This window comes from Ranitomeya imitator, chromosome 4 (assembly GCF_032444005.1).
Source record: "Ranitomeya imitator isolate aRanImi1 chromosome 4, aRanImi1.pri, whole genome shotgun sequence".
Taxonomy (NCBI): domain Eukaryota; kingdom Metazoa; phylum Chordata; class Amphibia; order Anura; family Dendrobatidae; genus Ranitomeya; species Ranitomeya imitator.
In genome coordinates, this window is record NC_091285.1 from 7,017,738 (window position 1) to 7,041,198 (window position 23,461).

Genomic DNA, 23,461 nt, shown 5'->3' on the forward strand with positions numbered 1-23,461 from the left:
GCTAAGGCACAGCAGGGAGCTGGGAGCCACCATCACACGGCGGACACCCGTTTATGGATTGGGTCACTTACTGCTTCCCTGTGCGCTGCATTTCTTGGTGTCTCTTCTTCGTGACTGTAGTACGAGGGCCACACGGGGCCAGAAAATCCCTGTACAGACCGACTCGGAGCCAACTCTGTGGACTGAGCCCCCATGCGACTCGCGATGCCCACCTGCGTCAACTGGTGAATCTGTGCGGGGCCTGAAAAGTGACACTTAAAGGTAATGTTAAAGGAGCCACTAGATATTATATCAGAGCCGTAGGGGCAGGAAGTCCACTGCACTTACCATCAGCCGCTCCCTGGCCTGAAAAGGCTGATAGCAGGGAGTAATAGACAGTGGCTGTACTCACCAGAATTGCTTCCCAGGGGCCGCGGTCTGGCTACGGAGGTCAAGTCCTCGGGGTACATCCGGCCGGGATACTGACCTTCTGCCTGCTGAGACTCAGTAGCTGTTTCAGCCGGGGGCAGGAAGCCGGAGCCGAACCCTGGGCTTCTACAGGAAGAAGACGGTTCAGGAGTCAGCGTCCGTGACAGGGAAATGGCGGCACTCGGAAAATACAGCGCTCACAGGTGACGGGAATACATGCCACCGCACAGCCTCCCGCCACAAACGGCACAGCCTCCCGCTGCTGCCAACCACACAGCCTCCCGCCAACTGCACAGCCTCCCACCGCCGCCAACTGCACTGCCTCCCACCGCCAACTGCACAGCCTCCCACCACAAGCCGCACAGCCTCCCGCTGCTGCCGACTGCACAACCTCCTGCCACAGAGCACAGCCTCCCAATGTCCGCCGACCACACAGCCTCCCACTGCCTCCGACTGCACAGCCTCCCACTGCTGCCGACCGCACAGCCTCCCGCCACAAGCCGCACAGCCTCCCGCTGCTGCCAACCGCACAACCTCCCGTCACAGAGCACAGCCTCCCACTGCCGCCAACTGCACAGCCTGCCGCTGCCGCCGAACGCACAGCCTCCCGCCACAAGCCGCACAGCCTCCTGCTGCTGCCGACCGCACAACCTCCCGCCACAAGCCGCACAGCCTCCCACCAACTGCACAGCCTCCCACCGCAGCCAACTGCACAGCCTCGCACCGCCGCCAACTGCACCGCCTTCCGCCACAAGTCGCACAGCCTCCCGCCAACTGCACAGCCTCTCACCGCCGCCAACTGCACAGGCTCCCGCTGCTGCCAACTGCACAGCCTCGCACCGCCGCCAACTGCACCGCCTTCCGCCACAAGTCGCACAGCCTCCCGCTGCTGCCGACCGCACAGCCTCCCGCCACAGAGCACAGCCTCCCACCGCCAACTGCACAGCCTCCTGCTGCCGCTGACCGCACAGCCTCCCGCCAGAGTACAGCCTCCCACAGCACAGAATCCCGCTGCCACCGACCGCACAGCCTCCCGCCACAGAGCACACAGCCTCCCGCTGCTGCCGATCGCACAGCCTCCCGCCACAAGCCCTACAGCCTCCCGCTGCTGCAGACCGCACAGCCTCCCGCTATAAGCCGCACAGCCTCCCGCTGCTGCAGATCGCACAGCCTCCCGCCACAAGCCGCACAGCCTCCCGCTGCTGCCGACCACACAGCCTCCCGCCACAGAGCACAGCCTCCCACCGCCAACTGCACAGCCTCCCGCTGCCGCTGACCGCACAGCCTCCCACTGCCGCCGACCGCACAGCCTCCCGCCACAGAGCACAGCCTCCCACTGCCGCCAATTGCACAGCCTCCCGCTGGCCCGGACCGCACAGCCTCCCGCCACAGAGCATACAGCCTCCCGCTGCTGCCGACCGCACAGCCTCCCGCCACAAGCCGCACAGCCTCCCGCTGCTGCCGACCGCACAGCCTCCCGCCAGAGCACACAGCCTCCCACTGCTGCCGACCACACAGCCTCCCGACCGCACAGCCTCCCGCCACAAGCCGCACAGCCTCCCGCTGTTGCCGACCGCACAACCTACCAACTGCACAGCCTCCCACCACAAGCTGCAGCTGCACAGCCTCCCGTCATAGAGAGCACAGCCTCCCGCCACAACTAACCCCAGACTCCCAACGCCGCCAACCGCACAGCCTCCCGCCAGAGCACACAGCATCCCGCTGCCACCAACCACACAGCCTCCCGTTGCTGCCGACCACACAGCCTCCCGCCAGAGCACACAGCCTCCCGACCGCACAGCCTCCCGTCAACTGCACAGCCTCCCACCGCCGCCAACTGCACAGCCTCCCGCCACAAGCCGCACAGCCTCCCAGCCTTCCGCTGCTGCCGACCGCACAGCCTCCCGCCAGTGAGCACAGCCTCCCACCGCCGCCAACCGCACAGCCTCCCGCCAGAGTACAGCCTCCCACAGCACAGCATCCCGCTGCCACCGACCGCACAGCCTCCCGCCACAGAGCACACAGCCTCCCGCTGCTGCCGATCGCACAGCCTCCCGCCACAAGCCCCACAGCCTCCCGCTGCTGCAGACCGCACAGCCTCCTGCTATAAGCCGCACAGCCTCCCGCTGCTGCAGATCGCACAGCCTCCCGCCACAAGCCGCACAGCCTCCCGCTGCTGCCGACCACACAGTCTCCCGCCACAAACCGCACAGCCTCCCGCTGCTGCCGACCACAGCCTCCCAACCGCACAGCCTCCTGCCTGAGCACACAGCCTCCTGCTGCTGCCAACCACACAGCCTCCTGCCAGAGCACACAGCCTCCTACTGCTGCCGACCACACAGCCTCCCGCCACAAACCGCACAGCCTCCCGCTGCTGCCGACCACAGCCTCCCAACCGCACAGCCTCCTGCCTGAGCACACAGCCTCCCGCTGCTGTCAACCACAGAGCCTCCCGCCACAGAGCACACAGCCTCCTACTGCTGCTGACCACACAGCCTCCCGCCAGAGCACACAGCCTCCTACTGCGGCCGACCATACAGCCTCCCGCCACAAGCCGCACAGCCTCCCGCTGTTGCCGACCGCACAACCTACCAACTGCACAGCCTCCCACCACAAGCTGCAGCTGCACGGCCTCCCGTCACAGAGAGCACAGCCTCCCGCCACAACTAACCCCAGACTTCCAACGCCGCCAACCACACAGCCTCCCACCAGAGCACACAGCCTCCCGCTGCCACCAACCACACAGCCTCCCGCTGCCACCAACCACACAGCCTTCCGCTGCCGCCGACCACACAGCCTCCCACCACCGCCGAGCACACAGCCTCCCGCCGCCGCCGACCACACAGCCTCCCGCTGCCAACAACCGCAGTCTCCCACCACCGCCGACCACACAGCCTCCCGCTGCCGCCGACCACACAGCCTCCCGTTGCCACCAACCGCACAGTCTCCCGCTGCCGCCGACCACACAGCCTCCCACCACCGCCGACCACACAGCCTCCCACCACCACCGACCGTTCAGCCTCCCGCCGGCGACGACCACACAGCTTCCCATACTGAGGACCCTCCTCTAACTGCATGCCCTCCCCTGAACACAGACCCTCCTCTGACTACACGACCTCCCTACCGGCCATAGACCTTCCTCCTCGCCCTCCCCATGGTCGATGGGAGCACTTTTTGCTCGGATCACAGTGGACTCCGAGGTGCGGAATAATCCACGGTCGGGGGAGGGGACGGCTGTGACAATCTTTGTTCCCATCTCTGCAGTCAGCGGGCCGTGACCGCTGCACCGACCATTAAACCCAACGACCATTAAACACAACACCAAGAGCAGGGATGGAAAATTCCAACCACAGGTCCAAGCCAGCGGCTTTCTGGGTAACTGACCTGGAGAGTTTGTTACAGTGTGTCGGTGCAGCTGGAACATTGGACAGGAGGGAGGCTTCTGCACTGACGCATTGCAACAAGCTGATCAGCTGTGTGAGCGAGACACGGATGCTTCCATTTATTGACAGTAAACGGGATTCAAGACAGAAGGAACCGAGAAACTTCCACAACTTTACAGAAATCAATGATTCAGATGGAGCCGCAGCGCCCCCCGCTGGACAGAGCAATCATTACCTTGTCATAAGGCTGGGAGCAGTGGGCTGCGGCCCCCCAAAATCCAGGAATCTCTGAAAAGGAATAGAGATCTCCATGTTATACATCACCAATGCTCGGATCCTCCAGTCACCTCCAGAGCTGCAGTCACTATTCTGCCATTACATCGTGTCTTATACTCCAGTCACCTCCAGAGCTGCAGTCACTATTCTGCTGTTACATCGTGTCTTATACTCCAGTCACCTCCAGAGCTGCAGTCACTATTCTGCTGTTACATATTAAGGGTCACCAATCTAACCCAAGAAGAGGTGCGAAACCGGCTAAATAAGATTAAAATAGATAAATCTCCGGGTCCGGATGGCATACACCCACGAGTACTAAGAGAACTAAGTAATGTAATAGATAAACCATTATTTCTTATTTTTAGTGACTCTATAGCGACAGGGTCTGTTCCGCAGGACTGGCGCATAGCAAATGTGGTGCCAATATTCAAAAAGGGCTCTAAAAGTGAACCTGGAAATTATAGGCCAGTAAGTCTAACCTCTATTGTTGGTAAAATATTTGAAGGGTTTCTGAGGGATGTTATTCTGGATTATCTCAATGAGAATAACTGTTTAACTCCATATCAGCATGGGTTTATGAGAAATCGCTCCTGTCAAACCAATCTAATCAGTTTTTATGAAGAGGTAAGCTATAGGCTGGACCACGGTGAGTCATTGGACGTGGTATATCTCGATTTTTCCAAAGCGTTTGATACCGTGCCGCACAAGAGGTTGGTACACAAAATGAGAATGCTTGGTCTGGGGGAAAATGTGTGTAAATGGGTTAGTAACTGGATTAGTGATAGAAAGCAGAGGGTGGTTATAAATGGTATAGTCTCTAACTGGGTCGCTGTGACCAGTGGGGTACCGCAGGGGTCAGTATTGGGACCTGTTCTCTTCAACATATTCATTAATGATCTGGTAGAAGGTTTACACAGTAAAATATCGATATTTGCAGATGATACAAAACTATGTAAAGCAGTTAATACAAGAGAAGATAGTATTCTGCTACAGATGGATCTGGATAAGTTGGAAACTTGGGCTGAAAGGTGGCAGATGAGGTTTAACAATGATAAATGTAAGGTTATACACATGGGAAGAAGGAATCAATGTCACCATTACACACTGAATGGGAAACCACTGGGTAAATCTGACAGGGAGAAGGACTTGGGGATCCTAGTTAATGATAAACTTACCTGGAGCAGCCAGTGCCAGGCAGCAGCTGCCAAGGCAAACAGGATCATGGGGTGCATTAAAAGAGGTCTGGATACACATGATGAGAGCATTATACTGCCTCTGTACAAATCCCTAGTTAGACCGCACATGGAGTACTGTGTCCAGTTTTGGGCACCGGTGCTCAGGAAGGATATAATGGAACTAGAGAGAGTACAAAGGAGGGCAACAAAATTAATAAAGGGGATGGGAGAACTACAATACCCAGATAGATTAGCGAAATTAGGATTATTTAGTCTAGAAAAAAGACGACTGAGGGGCGATCTAATAACCATGTATAAGTATATAAGGGGACAATACAAATATCTCGCTGAGGATCTGTTTATACCAAGGAAGGTGACGGGCACAAGGGGGCATTCTTTGCGTCTGGAGGAGAGAAGGTTTTTCCACCAACATAGAAGAGGATTCTTTACTGTTAGGGCAGTGAGAATCTGGAATTGCTTGCCTGAGGAGGTGGTGATGGCGAACTCAGTCGAGGGGTTCAAGAGAGGCCTGGATGTCTTCCTGGAGCAGAACAATATTGTATCATACAATTATTAGGTTCTGTAGAAGGACGTAGATCTGGGGATTTATTATGATGGAATATAGGCTGAACTGGATGGACAAATGTCTTTTTTCGGCCTTACTTACTAACTAACTAACTAACTACATCATGTCTTATCCTCCAGTCACCTCCAGAGCTGCACTCACTATTCCGCTGTTACATCGTGTCTTATACTCCAGTCACCTCCAGAGCTGCAGTCACTATTCTGCTGTTACATCGTGTCTTATACTCCAGTCACCTCCAGAGCTGCAGTCACTATTCTGCTGTTACATCATGTCTTATCCTCCAGTCACCAGTATCCCTCATGACTTCTCAGGGGATTTTCTAATATTTCACTTTGTCTCTGGTGATGTCACAGGGTGCTCCCCGGGATCCCCCCCATGTCTGGTGATGTCACAGAGATGCTCCTCGGGATCCCCCCCATGTCTGGTGATGTCACAGGGTGCTCCTCGGGATCCCCCCCATGTCTGGTGATGTCACAGAGATGCTCCCCGGGATCCCCCCCATGTCTGGTGATGTCACAGAGATGCTCCTCGGGATCCCCCCCATGTCTGGTGATGTCACAGGGTGCTCCCCGGGATCCCCCCATGTCTGGTGATGTCACAGGGTGCTCCTTGGGATCCCCCCCATGTCTGGTGATGTCACAGGGGTGCTCCCCGGGATCCCCCCCATGTCTGGGGATGTCACAGGGGTGCTCCCCAGGATCCCCCATGTCTGGGGATGTCACAGGGGTGCTCCCCGGGATCCCTCATGTCTGGTGATGTCACAGGGGTGCTCCCCGGGATCCCCCCATGTCTGGTGATGTCACAGGGGTGCGCCCCAGGATCCCCCCCATGTCTGGTGATGTCACAGGGGTGCTCCCCGGGATCCCCCCCATGTCTGGTGATGTCACAGGAGTGCTCCCCGGGATCCCCCCCATGTCCCTGGTGATGTCACAGGAGTGCTCACTGGGATCCCCCCCATGTCTGGTGATGTCACAGGGGTGCTCCCCAGGATCCCCCCCATGTCTGGTGATGTCACAGGGGTGCTCCCCAGGATCCCCCCCATGTCTGGTGATGTCACAGGGGTGCTCCCCGGGATCCCCCCCATGTCCCTGGTGATGTCACAGGGGTGCTCCCCGGGATCCCCCCATGTCTGGTGATGTCACAGGGTGCTCCCCGGGATCCCCCCCATGTCCCTGGTGATGTCACAGGGTGCTCCCCGGGATCCCCCCCATGTCCCTGGTGATGTCACAGGGATGCTCCCCGGGATCCCCCCCATGTCTGGTGATGTCACAGGGATGCTCCCCGGGATCCCCCCCATGTCTGGTGATGTCACAGGGATGCTCCCCGGGATCCCCCCCATGTCTGGTGATGTCACAGGGATGCTCCCCGGGATCCCCCCCATGTCTGGTGATGTCACAGGGGTGCTCCCCGGGATCCCCCCATGTCTGGTGTTGTCACAGGGTGCTCCCCGGGATCCCCCCCATGTCTGGTGATGTCACAGGGGTGCTCCCCGGGATCCCCCCATGTCTGGTGATGTCACAGGGTGCTCCCCGGGATCCCCCCCATGTCTGGTGATGTCACAGGGGTGCTCCCCGGGATCCCCCCCATGTCTGGTGATGTCACAGGGTGCTCCCCGGGATCCCCACCATGTCTGGTGATGTCACAGGGGTGCTCCCCGGGATCCCCACCATGTCTGGTGATGTCACAGGGTGCTCCCCGGGATCCCCAACATGTCTGGTGATGTCACAGGGTGCTCCCCGGGATCCCCCCATGCCTGGTGATGTCACAGGGGTGCTCCCCGGAATCCCCCCCATGTCCCTGGTGATGTCACAGGGGTGCTCCCCGGGATCCCCCCCATGTCCCTGGTGATGTCACAGGGTGCTCCCCGGGATCCCCCCCCATGTCTGGTGATGTCACAGGGGTGCTCCCCGGGATCCCCCATGTCTGGTGATGTCACAGGGGTGCTCCCCGGGATCCCCCCATGTCTGGTGATGTCACAGGGTGCTCCCCGGGATCCCCCCCATGTCTGGTGATGTCACAGGGTGCTCCCCGGGATCCTCCCCATGTCTGGTGATGTCACAGGGTGCTCCCCGGGATCCCCCCCATGTCTGGTGATGTCACAGGGTGCTCCCCAGGATCCCCACCATGTCTGGTGATGTCACAGGGGTGCTCCCCAGGATCCCCCCCATGTCTGGTGATGTCACAGGGTGCTCCCCAGGATCCCCCCCATGTCTGGTGATGTCACAGGGGTGCTCCCCGGCATCCCCCCATGTCTGGTGATGTCACAGGGGTGCTCCCCGGCATCCCCCCATGTCTGGTGATGTCACAGGGTGCTCCCCGGCATCCCCCCATGTCTGGTGATGTCACAGGGGTGCTCCCCGGGATCCCCCCCATGTCTGGTGATGTCACAGGGGTGCTCCCCGGGATCCCCCCATGTCTGGTGATGTCACAGGGTGCTCCCCGGGATCCCCCCATGTCTGGTGATGTCACAGGGGTGCTCCCCGGGATCCCCCCATGTCTGGTGATGTCACAGGGGTGCTCCCCGGGATCCCCCCCATGTCTGGTGATGTCACAGGGTGCTCCCCGGGATCCCCCCCATGTCTGGTGATGTCACAGGGGTGCTCCCCAGGATCCCCCCCATGTCTGGTGATGTCACAGGGTGCTCCCCAGGATCCCCCCATGTCTGGTGATGTCACAGGGTGCTCCCCGGGATCCCCCCCATGTCTGGTGATGTCACAGGGGTGCTCCCCGGGATCCCCCCCACCCCCCCATGTCTGGTGATGTCACAGGGTGCTCCCCGGGATCCCCCCCATGTCTGGTGATGTCACAGGGGTGCTCCCTGGGATCCCCCCCATGTCTGGTGATGTCACAGGGTGCTCCCCGGGATCCCCCCCATGTCTGGTGATGTCACAGGGTGCTCCCCAGGATCCCCCCCATGTCTGGTGATGTCACAGGGGTGCTCCCCGGGATCCCCCCATGTCTGGTGATGTCACAGGGGTGCTCCCCGGGATCCCCCCCATGTCTGGTGATGTCACAGGGTGCTCCCCAGGATCCCCCCCATGTCTGGTGATGTCACAGGGGTGCTCCCCGGGATCCCCCACATGTCCCCGGTGATGTCACAGGGTGCTCCCCGGGATCCCCCCCATGTCTGGTGATGTCACAGAGATGCTCCCCGGGATCCCCCCCATGTCTGGTGATGTCACAGGGTGCTCCCCGGGATCCCCATGTCTGGTGATGTCACAGGGGTGCTCCCCGGGATCCCCCCCATGTCCCTGGTGATGTCACAGGGTGCTCCCCGGGATCCCCCCCATGTCTGGTGATGTCACAGGGGTGCTCCCCGGGATCCCCCCATGTCTCTTGGTTTTGCTGCCAGTAGTGACTCACGTTATAGTGGGAGGACTGGTGAGAGGGATACGGCCATGGTGCAGACCCCTGACCGCTCCGAGCCGAGGAGCTGATCCCCGCATGCTGTCCTGAAGTGTTTCCAGCCTGCAGCCCCCCGGGCCCTTGGCTGCTCGGGGCCACCAATGCGAAGGCGTCATCCAGCAAAGACTGCATAGTCTGCCGCACCTCTTCAATGGACGGCTGAGGGGCCACGTACGGAGCCGGGAGGTGCGGAGCCGGGAGGTGCGGAGCCGGGAGGCGCGGGGGGGAGCCGGGATACTGGCCCAGCTCGGACACCGGAGTGGGGTTATCGGAGGGGATGTCCGGGTCAGACTGGAGAAAGACAAGCAAGTGTAATCTGTTATCAGCCAGATGCGCGGTGACTACATTACAATATGACGCTCACTGCCATCGTTTGTTCTCTGTTATCAGCCAGTGAGGTAGAGCCACACTACAGAACAACCTCCACATCTGTGGGTGATAACAGAGAACAACAGATTATATACCGGAGATTCACTCACCACATAGGCCGAGTTACTGACGCCGGGGGGCCTCTTGTAGGTTCCCTCGCTGTCTGTGGTAATTAGGCGATCTCGATCTGCATCCGGGGGGCTCGTGGACCCCTGCTGCTTACGACGTGGTTTTGGTGACCGTCTGGATCGTGAACTGGAAATTAAAAACACTCCATGCATAATCATTACCACATGCTGCTCGATCCCTTCCTCATGCTTTACACTGCAGCTCTGCTCCACCAGACAGCTGGAAACATCATCAGTGCCTCGGGGGAGGAGCCTCGGCTGGGGGAGGAGCCCAAATAAAAGCAGGAACCTCAACCGAGAAGGGGGGTAGGGGCCTGACCGAGAGGGAGGTGGGGGAGGGCGGAGCCTGAACGAGGGGGGCTGGGGGAGGGAAGAGCAGGAATAAGAGGAGGGAAAGGAAGGAGCCTTAACACGAGGGTTAGGAAGGGCGGAGCCTTAACAAGAGGGAGGGAGGAAGGGAGGAGCCTTAACACGAGGGTTAGGAAGGGCGGAGCCTTAACAAGATGGAGGAAGGGAGGAGCCTTAACACGAGGGTTAGGAAGGGAGGAGCCTTAACAAGATGGAGGAAGGAAGGGAGGAGCCTTAACAAGATGGAGGAAGGGAGGAGACTGAACAAGAGGAAGGAAGGGAGGAGCCTTAACAAGAGGGAGGAAGGGAGGAGCCTTAACAAGATGGAGGAAGGGAGGAGCCTTAACAAGATGGAGGAAGGGAGGAGACTGAACAAGAGGAAGGAAGGGAGGAGCCTTAACAAGAGGGAGGAAGGGAGGAGCCTTAACAAGATGGAGGAAGGGAGGAGCCTTAACAAGATGGAGGAAGGGAGGAGCCTTAAAACGAGGGTTAGGAAGGGAGGAGCCTTAACAAGAGGGAGGGAGGAATGGAGGAGCCTTAACAATATGGAGGAAGGGAGGAGACTGAACAAGAGGAAGGAAGGGAGGAGCCTTAACAAGAGGGAGGAAGGGAGGAGCCTTAACAAGATGGAGGAAGGGAGGAGCCTTAACAAGATGGAGAAAGGGAGGAGCCTTAACAAGATGGAGGAAGGAAGGGAGGAGCCTTAACAAGAGGGAGGAAGGGAGGAGCCTTAACAAGATGGAGAAAGGGAGGAGCCTTAACAAGATGGAGGAAAGGAGGAGCCTTAACAAGATGGAGGAAGGGAGGAGCCTTAACAAGATGGAGGAAGGGAGGAGCCTTAACAAGATGGAGGAAGGGAGGAGCCTTAACAAGATGGAGGAAGGAAGGGAGGAGCCTTAACAAGATGGAGGAAGGGAGGAGACTGAACAAGAGGAAGGAAGGGAGGAGCCTTAACAAGATGGAGGAAGGGAGGAGCCTTAACAAGATGGAGGAAGGGAGGAGCCTTAACAAGATGGAGGAAGGGAGGAGCCTTAACAAGATGGAGGAAGGGAGGAGCCTTAAAACGGGGGTTAGGAAGGGCGGAGCCTTAACAAGAGGGAGGGAGGAAGGGAGGAGCCTTAACAATATGGAGGAAGGGAGGAGACTGAACAAGAGGAAGGAAGGGAGGAGCCTTAACAAGATGGAGGAAGGGAGGAGCCTTAACAAGATGGAGAAAGGGAGGAGCCTTAACAAGATGGAGGAAGGGAGGAGCCTTAACAAGATGGAGGAAGGGAGGAGCCTTAACAAGATGGAGAAAGGGAGGAGCCTTAACAAGATGGAGGAAGGGAGGAGCCTTAACAAGATGGAGGAAGGGAGGAGCCTTAACAAGATGGAGGAAGGGAGGAGCCTTAACAAGAGGGAGGAGCCTTAACAAGAGGGAGGAAGGAGCCTTAACAAGAGGAAGGAGCCTTAACAAGAGGGAGGAAGGGAGGAGCCTTAACAAGAGGGAGGAAGGGAGGAGCCTTAACAAGAGGGAGAAAGGGAGGAGCCTTAACAAGAGGGAGAAAGGGAGGAGCCTTAACAAGAGGGAGAAAGGGAGGAGCCTTAACAAGAGGGAAGAGCCTTAACAAGAGGAAGGGAGGAGCCTTAAGAGGGAGGAGCCATAACAAGTGGGATGAAGGGAGGAGCCTTTACAAGAGGGAGGAAGGGAGGAGCCTTAACAAGATGGGGGAAGGGAGGAGCCTGAATGAGGGGAGGGGCCTGAATAAGAGGGGAATTGGCCTCAATGAGGGGGAGAAGCCAGAACAAGGGGGGAGCCTGAACAAGAGGGGGAGGGCGAGGAGCCCAAATCTAAGCATGAACCTCTACCATCCAGAAAACCTTAACCGGGGAGGGGTAGAGGGAAGCTGACCGGGAGGGGAGAAGAGCTTAAATGAGGGGGAAAGCAAGGAGTGTGAACGAGAGGGGGAACGGGAGAAGCCTGATCGAGTGGGGGAGGGGGGGAGCCTGAAAGAGTAGGGGAAATGTTGTGAATTCTGTGGCTGAATTCACTCCTGTGGTCACAAGTGGTACTGCAGCTTCTGAGCTTCCTCCCTCAGGTGTTCTGGTGAGCTCGTTAACTGCTTCATTACTTAACTCCGCCTGATGCTGCTATCCTTGCTCCTTGTCAATGTTTCAGTGTTGGATCTGAGCTTCTCCTGATTGTTCCTGTGACCTGCTGCTCTGTATAGCTAAGTGCCTTTTGCTTTTTTGTTGCTTTTTTTCTGTCCAGCTTGTCTTTTGTTTTGCTGGTAGCTCTGAGACGCAAAGGGTGTACCGCCGTGCCGTTAGTTCGGCACGGTGGGTTTTTTTTTTGCCCCCTTTGCGTGGTTTTGCTTTAGGGTTTTTTGTAGACTGCAAAGTTCGCTTTACTGTCCTCGCTCTGTCCTAGAATATCGGGCCCCACTTTGCTGAATCTATTTCATCCCTACGTTTTGTCTTTTCATCTTACTCACAGTCATTATATGTGGGGGGCTGCCTTTTCCTTTGGGGAATTTCTCTGGGGCAAGTCAGGCCTATTTTTCTATCTTCAGGCTAGCTAGTTTCTTAGGCTGTGCCGAGTTGCCTAGGTAGTTGTTAGGCGCAATCCACAGCCACTTTTAGTTGTGTTTAGGATAGGATCAGGTGTGCAGTCTACAGAGTTTCCACGTCTCAGAGCTCGTTCTTGTATTTTTGGGTATTTGTCAGATCACTGTGTGCGCTCTGATCGCTAAGCACACTGTGTTTCTGGATTGCCTTCATAACACCTGTCATTAGCAAACATAACAGTACAAGGAGCCAAACTAATGATTCTCAATAGAGGGAAAGAAAAAGTTCTGACATCACTTTTTTTTTTCCCCTAGACATTTGGGTGATTCTGGACACAGGTGTGGACATGGATATTCAGGGTCTGTGCTCTTCAATGGATAATCTCGTTATAAATGTACAAAAAATTCAAGATACTATTGATCAGAAATCTATGTTAGAACCAAGAATTCCTATTCCTGATTTGTTTTTTGGAGATAGAACTAAGTTTCTAAGTTTCAAAAATAATTGTAAGCTATTTCTGGCCTTGAAACCTCATTCTTCTGGTAATCCTATTCAACAGGTTTTGATTATTATTTCTTTTTTGCGCGGCGACCCTCAAGACTGGGCATTTTCTCTTGCGCCAGGAGACCCTGCATTGAGTAGTGTCGATGCGTTTTTCCTGGCGCTCGGATTGCTGTACGATGAGCCTAATTCAGTGGATCAGGCTGAGAAAAATTTGCTGGCTTTGTGCCAGGGTCAGGATGATATAGAAATATATTGTCAGAAATTTAGGAAATGATCAGTACTCACTCAGTAGAATGAATCTGCGCTGGCAGCTTTGTTCAGAAAGGGTCTCTCTGAGGCTCTTAAGGATGGTGGGATTTCCTATGCCTGCTGGTTTGAATGAGTCTTTGTCTTTGGCCATTCAGATCGGTCGACGCTTGCGTGAGCGTAAATCTGTGCACCATTTGGCGGTACTGCCTGAGGTTAAACCTGAGCCTATGCAGTGCGATAGGACTATGACTAGAGTTGAACGGCAGGAATACAGACGTCTGAATGGGCTGTGTTTCTACTGTGGTGATTCCACTCATGCTATTTCTGATTGTCCTAAGCGCACTAAGCGGTCCGCTAGGTCTGCCGTCATTGGTACTGTACAGTCCAAATTCCTTCTGTCCATTACCTTAATGTGCTCTTTGTCGTCGTTTTCTGTCATGGCGTTTGTGGATTCAGGCGCTGCCCTGAATCTGATGGATTTGGATTATGCTAAACGTTGTGGGTTTTTCTTGGAGCCTTTGCGGTGTCCTATTCCATTGAGAGGAATTGATGCTACACCTTTGGCCAAGAATAAACCTCAATACTGGGCCCAGCTGACCATGTGCATGGCTCCTGCACATCAGGAAGTTATTCGCTTTCTGGTGCTACATAATCTGCATGATGTGGTCGTGTTGGGGTTGCCATGGCTACAAACCCATAATCCAGTATTGGATTGGAATTCCATGTCGGTATCCAGCTGGGGTTGTCAGGGGGTACATGGTGATGTTCCATTTTTGTCGATTTCGTCATCCACCCCTTCTGAGGTCCCAGAGTTCTTGTCTGATTATCAGGATGTATTTGAAGAGCCCAAGTCCGATGCCCTACCTCCGCATAGGGATTGTGATTGTGCTATCGATTTGATTCCTGGTAGTAAATTCCCTAAGGGTCGTTTATTTAATTTATCCGTGCCCGAACACGCCGCTATGCGTAGTTATGTGAAGGAATCCCTGGAGAAGGGACATATTCGCCCATAGTCATCACCACTGGGAGCAGGGTTCTTCTTTGTAGCCAAGAAGGATGGTTCGCTGAGACCGTGTATTGATTACCGCCTTCTTAATAAGATCACTGTTAAATTTCAGTATCCCTTGCCATTGTTATCTGACTTGTTTGCTCGGATTAAGGGGGCTAGTTGGTTCACTAAGATAGATCTTCGTGGTGCGTATAATCTGGTGAGAATCAGGCAAGGAGATGAATGGAAAACTGCATTTAATACGCCCGAGGGTCATTTTGAGTATCTAGTGATGCCGTTCGGACTTGCCAATGCTCCATCTGTGTTTCAGTCTTTTATGCATGACATCTTCCGTGAGTATCTGGATAAATTCCTGATTGTTTACTTGGATGACATTTTGATCTTCTCAGATGATTGGGAGTCTCATGTGAAGCAGGTCAGAATGGTTTTTCAGGTCCTGCGTGCTAACTCTTTGTTTGTGAAGGGATCAAAGTGTCTCTTCGGTGTGCAGAAAGTTTCATTTTTGGGGTTCATCTTTACCCCTTCTACTATCGAGATGGATCCAGTTAAGGTCCAAGCCATCCAGGATTGGATTCAGCCGACATCTCTGAAAAGTCTGCAAAAGTTCCTGGGCTTTGCTAATTTTTATCGTCGCTTCATCTGTAATTTTTCTAGCATTGCCAAACCATTGACCGATTTGACCAAGAAGGGTGCTGATTTGGTTAATTGGTCTTCTGCTGCTGTGGAAGCTTTTCAGGAGTTGAAGCGTCGTTTTTGTTCTGCCCCTGTGTTGTGTCAGCCAGATGTTTCTCTTCCGTTCCAGGTCGAGGTTGATGCTTCTGAGATTGGAGCAGGGGCGGTTTTGTCACAGAGAGGTTCTGATTGCTCAGTGATGAAACCATGTGCTTTCTTTTCCAGGAAGTTTTCGCCCGCTGAGCGTAATTATGATGTGGGCAATCGAGAGTTGCTGGCCATGAAGTGGGCATTCGAGGAGTGGCGTCATTGGCTTGAAGGAGCTAAGCATCGCGTGGTGGTATTGACTGATCATAAGAACTTGACTTATCTCGAGTCTGCCAAGCGCTTGAATCCTAGACAGGCCCGTTGGTCGTTATTTTTTGCCCGCTTCGACTTTGTGATTTCGTACCTTCCGGGCTCTAAAAATGTGAAGGCGGATGCTCTGTCTAGGAGTTTTGTGCCCGACTCTCCGGGTTTATCTGAGCCAGCGGGTATCCTCAAGGAAGGAGTCATTGTGTCTGCCATCTCCCCTGATTTGCGGCGGGTGCTGCAAAAATTTCAGGCGAATAAACCTGATCGTTGTCCAGCAGAGAAACTGTTCGTCCCTGATAGGTGGACTAATAAACTTATCTCTGAACTTCATTGTTCGGTGTTGGCTGGTCATCCTGGAATCTTTGGTACCAGAGAGTTAGTGGCTAGATCCTTCTGGTGGCCATCTCTGTCACGGGATGTACGTACTTTTGTGCAGTCCTGTGGGATTTGTGCTAGGGCTAAGCCCTGCTGTTCTCGTGCCAGTGGGTTGCTTTTGCCCTTGCCGGTCCCAAAGAGGCCTTGGACACATATTTCGATGGATTTCATTTCTGACCTTCCCGTTTCTCAAAAGATGTCAGTCATTTGGGTGGTCTGTGATCGCTTTTCTAAAATGGTCCATCTGGTGCCCTTGGCTAAATTGCCTTCCTCCTCTGATTTGGTACCTTTGTTCTTTCAGCATGTGGTTCGGTTGCATGGCATTCCTGAGAATATTGTTTCTGACAGAGGTTCCCAGTTTGTTTCAAGGTTTTGGCGAGCCTTTTGTGGTAGGATGGGCATTGACCTATCCTTTTCCTCGGCTTTCCATCCTCAGACTAATGGCCAGACCGAACGAACCAATCAGACCTTGGAAACATATCTGAGATGTTTTGTTTCTGCAGACCAGGATGATTGGGTGTCCTTTTTGCCGTTGGCTGAGTTCGCCCTTAATAATCGGGCCAGCTCGGCTACCTTGGTTTCTCCATTTTTTTGCAATTCTGGGTTCCATCCTCGTTTCTCTTCAGGACAGGTTGAGTCTTCGGACTGTCCTGGTGTGGATTCTGTGGTGGATAGGTTGCAGCAGATCTGGACTCAGGTAGTGGACAATTTGATCTTGTCCCAGGAGAAAGCTCAACTTTTCGCTAATCGCAGACGCCGTGTGGGTCCCCGACTTCGTGTTGGGGATCTGGTTTGGTTATCTTCTCGTCATATTCCTATGAAGGTTTCCTCTCCTAAATTTAAACCTCGTTTTATTGGTCCATATAGGATTTCTGAGGTTCTCAATCCTGTGTCTTTTCGTTTGACCCTCCCAGACTCCTTTTCCATACATAATGTATTCCATAGGTCGTTGTTGCGGAGATACGTGGCACCTATGGTTCCATCTGTTGAGCCTCCTGCCCCGGTTTTGGTGGAGGGGGAATTGGAGTATATTGTGGAGAAGATTTTGGATTCTCGTGTTTCTAGACGGAAACTCCAGTATCTGGTTAAATGGAAGGGTTATGCTCAGGAAGATAATTCCTGGGTTTTTGCCTCTGATGTTCATGCTTCCGATCTTGTTCGTGCCTTTCATGCGGCTCATCCTGGTCGGCCTGGAGGCTCTGGTGAGGGTTCGGTGACCCCTCCTCAAGGGGGGGGTACTGTTGTGAATTCTGTGGCTGAATTCACTCCTGTGGTCACAAGTGGTACTGCAGCTTCTGAGCTTCCTCCCTCAGGTGTTCTAGTGAGCTCGTTAACTGCTTCATTACTTAACTCCGCCTGATGCTGCTATCCTTGCTCCTTGTCAATGTTTCAGTGTTGGATCTGAGCTTCTCCTGATTGTTCCTGTGACCTGCTGCTCTGTATAGCTAAGTGCCTTTTGCTTTTTTGTTGCTTTTTTTCTGTCCAGCTTGTCTTTTGTTTTGCTGGTAGCTCTGAGACGCAAAGGGTGTACCGCCGTGCCGTTAGTTCGGCACGGTGGGTTTTTTTTTTGCCCCCTTTGCGTGGTTTTGCTTTAGGGTTTTTTGTAGACTGCAAAGTTCGCTTTACTGTCCTCGCTCTGTCCTAGAATATCGGGCCCCACTTTGCTGAATCTATTTCATCCCTACGTTTTGTCTTTTCATCTTACTCACAGTCATTATATGTGGGGGGCTGCCTTTTCCTTTGGGGAATTTCTCTGGGGCAAGTCAGGCCTTTTTTTCTATCTTCAGGCTAGCTAGTTTCTTAGTCTGTGCCGAGTTGCCTAGGTAGTTGTTAGGCGCAATCCACAGCCGCTTTTAGTTGTGTTTAGGATAGGATCAGGTGTGCAGTCTACAGAGTTTCCACGTCTCAGAGCTCGTTCTTGTATTTTTGGGTATTTGTCAGATCACTGTGTGCGCTCTGATCGCTAAGCACACTGTGTTTCTGGATTGCCTTCATAACACCTGTCATTAGCAAACATAACAGGGAAAGCCTGAATGAGAGGGGTGAGGGGAGGAGCCTGGAAGAGTGGGGGAAAGCCTGAACAAGAGGGGGAAGAGAGAGGCCTTAACAAGAGGGGTGAGGGTAGGAGCCTGAATGAGAGGGGTGAGGGGAGGAGCCTGAACGAGGGGTGAGGGGAGGAGCATGAACGAGGGGTGAGGGGAGGAGCCTGAACGAGGGGTGAGGGGAGGAGCCTGAACGAGGGGTGAGGGGAGGAGCCTGAACGAGAGGGGTGAGAGGAGGAGCCTGAATGAGAGGGGTGAGGGGAGGAGCCTGAACGAGGGGTGAGGGGAGGAGCCTGAACGAGGGGTGAGGGGAGGAGCCTGAACGAGGGGTGAGGGGAGGAGCCTGAACGAGAGGGGTGAGGGGAGGAGCCTGAACGAGAGGGGTGAGGGGAGGAGCCTGAACGAGAGGGGTGAGGGGAGGAGCCTGAACGAGGGGTGAGGGGAGGAGCCTGAACGAGAGGGGTGAGGGGAGGAGCCTGAACGAGAGGGGTGAGGGGAGGAGCCTGGAAGAGTGGGGGAAAGCCTGAACAAAAGGGGAAGAGAGAAGCCTTAGCAAGAGGGGTGAGGGGAGGAGCCTGAACGAGAGGGGTGAGGGGAGGAGCCTGAACGAGAGGGGTGAGGGGAGGAGCCTGAATGAGTGGGTGGGTGGTAGCCTGAAAGTAGGGGGGGGCGCTTAACTGGGCGGGCAAGGGGGAAAGAGTCTACACAGAAGGCGTCAAAAGGGACAACAAGTGTTTGAGGTTGTTCGCGGTCTCAGCAGGTGGAGGAGTTCAGTGTCACCTCTTGCGCGGCTCTATGAACACAGTTGGGACGCCCAGCACGGGGTCCAGGATCTTATCGAACTGCATCTGTGCCCTGCGGTACATGCGCTGCCGCTCCTTGGTGTCCGTCATGCCCACCACGTCCACCAGGGGGAACTCGTAGTGCCCCTTCCTCTTGGCGCGCAGTCGGATCTTATTGCGGTGATGCTCGATCTCCGACTTGTGCCGTAACGTGGTCTGAATCTGCGCAGAACAGAGATGAGACGTCAGGGGCCACAGGCGCCACAACTACAGAGCGGCCGTCTCTTGCGCTATGGTTCCCCAAGGTGCTTTACTGGTTCTCCGCTCTGTCAGCTGCAGAGCGTCGCTCCTGTCTGTTTACCTTATTTGCCTCCACTTCCCGCTCCGCCGTGGACAGCCCATGCATGGGCAGAGCCGCCATCGGCTGCATGGCGATGAGCTGAATCTTGCTGGGCAGCCGCCGGCTGGCCTCGGAGGAACGCGACATGCGATCGACGTGTTCAAAGATGGACGCCGAGGAGTGCTGCTCGGGCCCGCTGCCCAACGCCGGGATCTCTGCCGGGAATGACGTTACAATGTACAGGACGCTACCGGATATCCAGTGATATCACAAGACCCAACCCACTAAACTTACCCCCTTTACCGGTGGGTCGCAGTCTGGTTTCCTGCGGTGGAGCGGAGGGTCTTGGACCCTCCTCTCCAGACTCCTTCCCGCTGGATGGTTCGCTGGCAGTGGATCCTGCGTCGGAGGGGGTGACCCTACTGGATGAAGTATAGAAATATCAAAACTATCTGACATCCTGGCCCCCCCCCCCGAGCAGCCTGTAGCCCCCCCCCCCCCCCCCCCCCCGAGCAGAATGGAGCCCCCAAGCAGAATAAAGCCCCCCAAGCGGCCTGGAGCCCAGAGAGCAGAATGGAGCCCCCCGAAGCAGCTTGGAGCCCCCCAGAGCAGCCTGGAGCCCCCCAGAGCAGCCTGGAGCCCCCCTCCCCGAGCAGCCTGGAGCCCCCCTCCCCGAGCAGCCTGGAGCCCCCCTCCCCGAGCAGCCTGGAGCCCCCCTCCCCGAGCAGCCTGGAGCCCCCCCCCCGAGCAGCCTGGAGCCCCCAGAGCAGCCTGACACTCCTCACCTGCTGCGATGGCGACCGATCTTGTTGGGTTTAGTGGAGCACTTGGACCTGGGGGTCGGGATGTCGCCATTTTCAGAGGGAGTGGAATCTTTGAGAGGCCCATGCAGCACCGGAGGGGGCGGCTCATGCACCACCAGAACCTCATCTTTATTGTGCTGTCCCAGGTGCTGCTTGGCAAAGTCAAAGCCTTTAACGTTGGGAGCCTGGAGCTGCTGACAATCAGAGTCACGTGATCAGCAAGGACAGAGGTGACCACAGGAGCAGACATTAGGGTGGGACCAGTGACCCCGCTCTCACCTTCTGTCTCTGCTGTAAGTTGCTTATGGTGTCGGGCTGGAAGTCCAGCTTGTCCGTGCGGCACAACTTCCAGTACAGGATGACGATGATGACGGTCACCACCAGCACCGGCACAGCCACTCCAACGATGATCCACAGGTTCTGCGCCTGCCGATCCGCCTCTGCCGGCTGGTTAAGAGCTGCAGAGACAGGGGAGACCTGAGTCCCGGGCGGAGGCGGCTCATTGCTGCCGCCTCCATCACTAACCCGTCACTCACGTTGTGCCACCACGCCCTGTAGGCGATACCCCAGGATGATGGCCGCTCGCTGGATGTTCACCTCGTTAATCAGACTGGAGGCCTTGTCTGCAGCCAAGCGCACGCCGTACTGATCCTCGATAAAGTACACCAGCTGGACCGGGTCATCCTGACCATCGAGACGGGAGACATTGACCACCTGCGGGGAAATAGAGTGTGACGAGGGTCAAGCTCCGCCCCCGACGGTGACATCACTGATACCACAATGTCAGCACCACCCCCTACTGGTGACACTCATGTCAAAGCCCCGCCTCCTACTGGTGACATCACTCATTATGTCAAAGCCCCACCTCCTACTGGTGACATCACTTAAGTATTATGTCACAGCCCCACCCCCCTACTGGTGACACCACTGATATAACAATGCCACAGCCCCAACCCCTAGTGGTGACATCACTGATATATTGTCAAAGCCCCGCCTCCTACTAGTGACATCACTCATATAATGTCAAAGCCCGCCTTCATTGACTGCAAGCAATAATCTTCATTAACAGAAATAAACACGTGAATTAGATCACTGTGTGTAATGACTATAGAATATAGGAGATTCACTTTTTGTACAAGAACTGAAATAAATTCACTTTGAAATTCTCATTTTGTGAGCAGCTCCTGCATGTATGTCACAGCCCCGTCCCCTACTGGTGACATCACTGATGTATAATGTCACAGTCGCGCCCCTGCCGATGACGTCATTCATATAATGTTGTTACAGTCCCGCCCCTGCTGATGTCATTCATATGTTGTCGCTGTCCCAACCCTGCTGATGACATCATTCATATGTTGTCACAGTCCCGCCCCTGCTGATGAAGTCATTCATGTTGTTGCAGTCCTACCCCTGCTGATGACGTCATTCATATAATGTTGTTACAGTCCCGCCACTGCTGATGTCATTCATATGTTGTCGCTGTCCCGCCCCTGCTGATGACATCATTCATATGTTGTCTCAGTCCCGCCCCTGCTGACGAAGTCATTCATGTTGTTGCAGTCCCACCCCTGCTGATGGCGTTATTCATATAATCACAGTCCCGCCCCTGCTGATGTCATTCATATGTTGTCAGAGTCCCACCCCTGCTGATGACATCATTCATGTTGTTGCAGTCCTGCCCCTGCTGATGACGTAATTCATATAATGCTGTTACAGTCCCGCCCCTGCTCATGACGTCATTCATATTATGTTGTTACGGTCCCCGCCCCTGCTGACGTAATTCATATAATGTTACAGTCCCGCCCCTGCTGATGAAATCATTCATATGTTGGCACAGTCCCGCCTCTGCTGACGTCATCATTCATATACTGTTACAGTCCCGCCCCTGCTGATGACATCACTGGCTTTCCGCTCACCTGTACTGTGGTGCTCCCAGCGTAGCTCGCCCTCTTCCACCGGCGTTTTTGTGATGTGGCCTCGCTGATGATCTGGGCGAGTTTCCGCTCCATCTCGGTCTGGAACGTCTCGTCCTGCAGCTGCTGCTCCTGGACTCCGAGCAGAACTGACAAGAAGAGAGAGATCAGACACGCGGAAGTGACAGGCGCAGCGCTGGTGGACGTGCAGAGAGGGCACCCAGCAGCACAGAGTGTTACAGGAGCGGCGGGTGTGACACCATGCAACAGAGTTACATAGTAAGAGAAAGAATCCCAGCAGCACAGAGTATTTCAGGAAGGGAGCGATCTGATATTGCAGGAAGCTCCATACTTAACATTACACTACAAGCGCAGGGTAGAGCAGCAGCACAGAGTATTTATGGAGAGGAGTGAGGTGCAGTGACCGTTCTACTTACTTGTCCGGAGCCAGGAATCCTTCAGGAGTGGGGAGATGTCGAGCTGAGGATACGTGGACGCTGGGTGGAAAACACAGAAACAAAGTCACCGACTACCGCGCAGACCGTGACTACTGCGTGTGGTTGTCAGATCGCCGCCCTCCCATCACAGCACTATAGTACCGGTGCCCGTATCTCCGGCCCAGGATCTCTACTTGCTGTCAGTGAATGGGAGCGATCAGCATCAATGACAACTCTTCTCACACCGCAGGAAGGGGGCAGTAGTCCTGATGGAGAGGGTGGGGTCCTGATGGAGGGGGCTGGGGTCCTGATCTAGGGGGCCGTAATAGCTCTGATCGAGGGGGCCACAATCCTGATCGAGGGAGGGTAGTCCTGATCGAGGGGGTTACACAGTGGAATGTAAAAGTTTGGGCACCCCTGGTCAAAATTCCTGTTATTATGAACAGTTAAGTTGAAGATGAAAATCTCTGAAAGGCCTGAAGATACACATTGCCTTTTTTTTTGAGGAAATCTACATATTTTTATCTTTTACACTGCAAAAATTACAAAAAGCAAAATGGGACTGTCACGGATCCCTTCTCTGTGGTGTCACTAATTTGTCACGTACCCGCTCTCAGCACGTGACTTGGGGTTGTGCCTGCAAGGGTTAATCTATCTCCCCTCTCAGTCCAGCATTCAAACTATGTCCTATGCTGTAATGGGAGCATAAATCACACACCGACCCAGGCCACACACCCGCTCATACACGCTGCCACCACTCACCGAATACATGGGCGCTGGGTCCCGGACTATTAATACCAATAATGTCTACCACTCATAAGGCTCACACACCTTTAGGCTATGGATTCTTTTAGAACATTCAAGGTTCAACTTGTTAAAGTTTTAAACTTTAATACAAAAAGGTTCAGTGCTTACAGTAAGAAAAGGTATAAAAATATGATAATAAAAAGACATACAACTTATGCAAAACAGTATAAAAATAAACAGGAGAAACTTACATAAATTATTTAACTGGTAGTCTGCTTTCTGCTTCCTGAGGGTAGGACGAATGTAGATTGGATCACACCAGCTTCTCAGGCTGCCCCCATTATGTGAACACAATTCTCTGTATACAGCCCTTTTTATAGCTTTGGTCTGGAGGTCAGGTTTCTAGACCAGCCCCTCAGGTAAATATCATAATTGCTTGTTTTTTGATTGGACCACAGCCACGCCCCCAATGAATATATTATCTTCTCCTGAGATCCTCACAGAGATACTATCAGGCCGTAATTAACATCTCTCTTGCAAGAGCTAGGAGGTGTCAAATGTTATCTTTCTTCTTGGCTTCCAGCAGGACCCCTGGTGAGATTGGAGACA

The 23,461-nt window shown here is 54.7% G+C and overlaps 1 protein-coding gene across 4 annotated transcripts in view; it reads right to left on the reverse strand.

Annotated features, from left to right (window-relative positions):
- KIAA1549 (KIAA1549 ortholog) overlaps positions 1-23,461 on the reverse strand; it is an 88,553-nt gene that overhangs the window by 5,599 nt on the left and 59,493 nt on the right. The window contains exons 7-19 of one of the 4 annotated variants that reach the window (XM_069762842.1): positions 22,106-22,165; positions 21,672-21,817; positions 20,292-20,469; positions 20,035-20,213; positions 19,738-19,946; positions 19,247-19,371; positions 18,974-19,167; positions 18,611-18,834; positions 9,713-9,857; positions 9,192-9,524; positions 4,027-4,079; positions 392-534; positions 72-241 (exon numbers count right to left, since the gene is read on the reverse strand). In XM_069762842.1, the coding sequence (XP_069618943.1) occupies positions 72-241; positions 392-534; positions 4,027-4,079; positions 9,192-9,524; positions 9,713-9,857; positions 18,611-18,834; positions 18,974-19,167; positions 19,247-19,371; positions 19,738-19,946; positions 20,035-20,213; positions 20,292-20,469; positions 21,672-21,817; positions 22,106-22,165 (2,159 nt within the window). Of the gene's footprint in view, positions 1-71; positions 242-391; positions 535-4,026; positions 4,080-9,191; positions 9,525-9,712; positions 9,858-18,610; positions 18,835-18,973; positions 19,168-19,246; positions 19,375-19,737; positions 19,950-20,034; positions 20,214-20,291; positions 20,470-21,671; positions 21,818-22,105; positions 22,166-23,461 lie in introns of all 4 variants that reach the window. The other 3 variants (XM_069762840.1, XM_069762841.1, XM_069762838.1) reach the window with 3 other exon arrangements.